This window comes from Elephantulus edwardii, unplaced genomic scaffold (genome assembly GCF_000299155.1).
Source record: "Elephantulus edwardii isolate Elephantulus edwardi_28Jun2011 unplaced genomic scaffold, EleEdw1.0 scaffold00263, whole genome shotgun sequence".
NCBI classification, from domain to species: domain Eukaryota; kingdom Metazoa; phylum Chordata; class Mammalia; order Macroscelidea; family Macroscelididae; genus Elephantulus; species Elephantulus edwardii.
In genome coordinates, this window is record NW_006400013.1 from 2,175,978 (window position 1) to 2,179,657 (window position 3,680).

A 3,680-nucleotide genomic window follows, 5' to 3' on the forward strand; every position below is an offset into this window, starting at 1 on the left:
CACCTCATAGAGGGCCTTCCCCTCCTGCGCCGTCCCTCCACCCAATAGGTATTCAAAAATAAGTCATAAGAATAATCACAGAAATTGTCAGAAATTTTCCATGTTACACAAGATACAAGTCTTGGTAGGAATATTACTTCATTGTTAAAATGAAAAAAAAAAAACAAACCAGATTTAAAGTCCGAAGGTGTGCTAGAGAGGGAAAGATCTTAAGGGAAATTGTAGAATATTTTATTACATCCCATTTTAGGCTAGGCATTATCACAGAATCTCTTTTACAATTTAAAAAAGGGGGCTTAATGTACTGGATATTGAAAACTACAGAAATGATACAAAATAAATTGAATTACGATAAAACAGAAAATATTTTAAATCTATTTCTATCAAAAATGCATTATTTAAATCCATTTCCAATATTAAAATGAATAGTTCCTATAATTTGTATTTTTAGCTCAATTTTACATAAAAACTATCAATTTTCTTTCTGTGAAAATCATTTTCACAATATGCTATTTTTCAACATGCCATTTTCACTCTTGACAAAAAGTACACCTATAGCCAAAATGCTCACATTTCCATACACCTATGGTTATTAATTTTACATTCTATAAGAATCATTTATAAGGGAAAATAAATGGGAATTTTAGGGCTACCATTGAAACTCCTGGAAATTCCAATTTCACCTTTCACTAAAGCCTTCTTCTATCTCAGCAGCATCAGCGGATGGTATGTCTCCTGGTGACTGTAAATAGCAGGGGTCATTCGACTTCCCACCACCCAGAACTGCTGCTCCATGCCTCGAGTCAGAGGTGCCACCTGACTGGGGTTCTTCCTCATCCTCATGTCCAGGGTGTTCTATCATCCACATGGCAAGGACGGTGATGTTCTGAGCATCAGCCTCTCCTCGAGCACCTGAACAGAGGGACAAGAAAAGTCTCATCCTGACCTCAGGCAAAGTAATTCATTCAATCAGTTCAAGGGTGTTTGCTTTTATGCTCTTCACAATTAAGTCTGGCATTCAAAACAAGATTACTAAACTTGATGACCTCCTGAAAAACACATTACCACTAAAAATGAGGGGATTTCTCATATATGCATAGGAAACTAAACCAAACCTGCTGCTTTGAGTCCGTTTAGATTCATTTGTTTGTTGTTATGTGTCATCAAGCTATTGGGTTAGAACTGACTCATGGCTGATCCTCCAGTGGGTTTTCAGAGGCAATAAATCACTCGGGAAGAGATGGTCCATAATTTCTCCTTCCGGGTAGCTGGTGGATTCAAACCATGTATCTTTGGTTTGGCAGTACAACGTCTTACAACTCCCTCCAACTCATAGTAACCCTCTATGGCAGTGTAGAACTGCCCCACAGGGTCTTCAAAACGGTAAATCTTCATGGAGGCAGACAGTCATGTCTTTCTCTTCGTGGTTTTGAACTGTGAACCTTTTGGCTAGCATCTATGTGTTTTAACCACTGACACCAGAGATTCTTATATACACATATACTGGTATTTGAAGTCTGGCATACAAAACAATGTTACCAAACTTTATGACCTCTTGAAAAACACATTACCACTAAAAATATGGAGATTCTCATATATACATATGAAATCAAACCAGAACTCATCCTACCTGTGGCTTCCATGGCTTTGGCAATCTGCCGAAGAGAGAACCCCATTTCCAGCAGCGGCACTGCAATTGCTGGAGGAGGAGGGGAAGTTGAAAGTCTACTGCTTGGGTCTGACAAGGCTGAGACAAAAGAAACAAAAGTAAGATATCTGCACTCACCAGGGGAACAAAGTGTACTTATATCAAGCCTAAGGTCTAGACTTTCTAAATGGAAGGACATTTTTATTCAGTTTAGAATTCACTAAATGTAATTAAATTTGTTACAGTGTAGTTTTACAAGGTTTCCATAAATATAAACCTGTTAATAAAAAACTTTTTTAGCTCTCTTATGATTCTAAAATAATTTTCCACTTACAAAGAATTTCAAACTTACAAGTATTTGCAAGGGTAGCACAAAGACCACGTTTCCTCCCAATCATGAGAAGAAATAGCAGACATGGTATTCTATCTCCTCCAAGGACATAACCAGGTAGCCTCCTGGTTATTCTATCTCCTCCAAACAAGGACATTCACCTGCATAACCACAATATACCCATCACAGTCAGGGACTTAATGTTTAATCCAAGTCCGACTACAGTTCCACCAAATGTTTCAATATTCTTCAGAGCAAAGGATCCCACCTAAAATTATTTGTTTCTAGTTGGCATGTTTCTTTCATCTCTTTTGATCACTTTGACAAACACAGAAGGAATAAATAATTCACCTGTAAACATAAATGACTGCTAAAACTCGTGACTAAAACATTAACAAACAATTTAATATTTGCATACTGTCAAAGTGGCTTGCACAAATTAATTCTGAGAGAGAAAGGGAAGTAATTTATAGTGGTGAAAACTTGATAGACTACAGTCTCTGATAAAAAGGAGTTAAATTAGAAATCAGTAACAGAAAGGTAACTGGAAACCTTCATTATGTGGAAACTAAATTAATACATTTCTTAATAATTCATATGTCAAACAAGGTATCAAAAGCAAATTATAAAGTTGAATTCATTATGGAATGAAACTTCAATTATTATGGACTAAATCTTAGAGCATTTAAAAATACATAGGATGCAGCTAGAGTAGAGCTTTCAGGGAAATGTATATTACATACACTTTTTTTCCTTTTAAAATCTTTATGTTCCTTTATTGGAGCAAGATTCCTGACTGGTACAGTGATGCATATACTAAATAAAAAGACCTGTGCAGAGAAATTACATACTACCCATCTAAAGCAAGTTTTGTTACACTTTGCCTGTTGATAGAATAGTTCCATTTAAAAACTTTTATACATCAAAGGCTTTGAATTATACCAGACTGGGTGTTGATTTATCTCTGAAAACAAAAGTGGCACTGATTTAGCTATTATATGTTGTTGTTGTTGTTATGTGCCATTGAGCTGCTTGCAATTCATAGTGACCCTATGTACAAGAGCCCTAAACTGCTCTGTCCTGTGCCAATTGCATTGTCTCCGATACACCCATCCCAATTACCTGAGTCACTGAATCAATCCACCTCATAGAGGGCCATCCCCTCCTGCGCTGTTTGTCCACCCTACCAAGCATGATGTCCCTCTCCAAGGACCAGACCCTCCTTACAACATGTCCAAAGTATGTTAGACAAAGCCTCATAATCATTGCCTCCATGGAGCCACCCAGTTTAACCCTCTCCAGAGTGAATCTGTTTGTTTTCCTAGCAGTCCATGGTACCCTCAATACTCTTCTCCAGCACCATAGTTCAAAGGCATCAATTCTCCTTCTATCCTCCCTAGTCACTGTCCAAATCTCTGATGCATAACAAGTGAATGCAAAAACCATGGCCTGTATCAGATGTACCTTAGTCTCCAGAGAGACACCACTGCTTTTCAGAACTTTGGAAAGGTCCCTAACAGCAGACTTTCCCATGGCAATACGTATTTTAATTTCCTGGCTACTGGTGCCAAGAGTGTTGACTGTGGAGCCAAGCAAACTAAAGCTGTGAACAATCTCAAACTCTTCACCATCCATCCTGATGCTGCCAATTGGTTCAGTGGTGAGAATATTTGTTCTTGACATTGAGCCTTAATCCATATT

General features: G+C 37.7%; 1 protein-coding gene across 1 annotated transcript in view; it reads right to left on the reverse strand.

Annotated features, from left to right (window-relative positions):
• Nucleotides 1–3,680, reverse strand: part of HERC1 (HECT and RLD domain containing E3 ubiquitin protein ligase family member 1) — a 185,261-nt gene that overhangs the window by 75,244 nt on the left and 106,337 nt on the right. Inside the window, exons 40-41 of the mRNA XM_006899631.1 lie at nt 1,631–1,747; nt 691–912 (exon numbers count right to left, since the gene is read on the reverse strand). Coding sequence (XP_006899693.1) covers nt 691–912; nt 1,631–1,747 — 339 coding nt within the window. The remainder of the gene's footprint in view (nt 1–690; nt 913–1,630; nt 1,748–3,680) is intronic.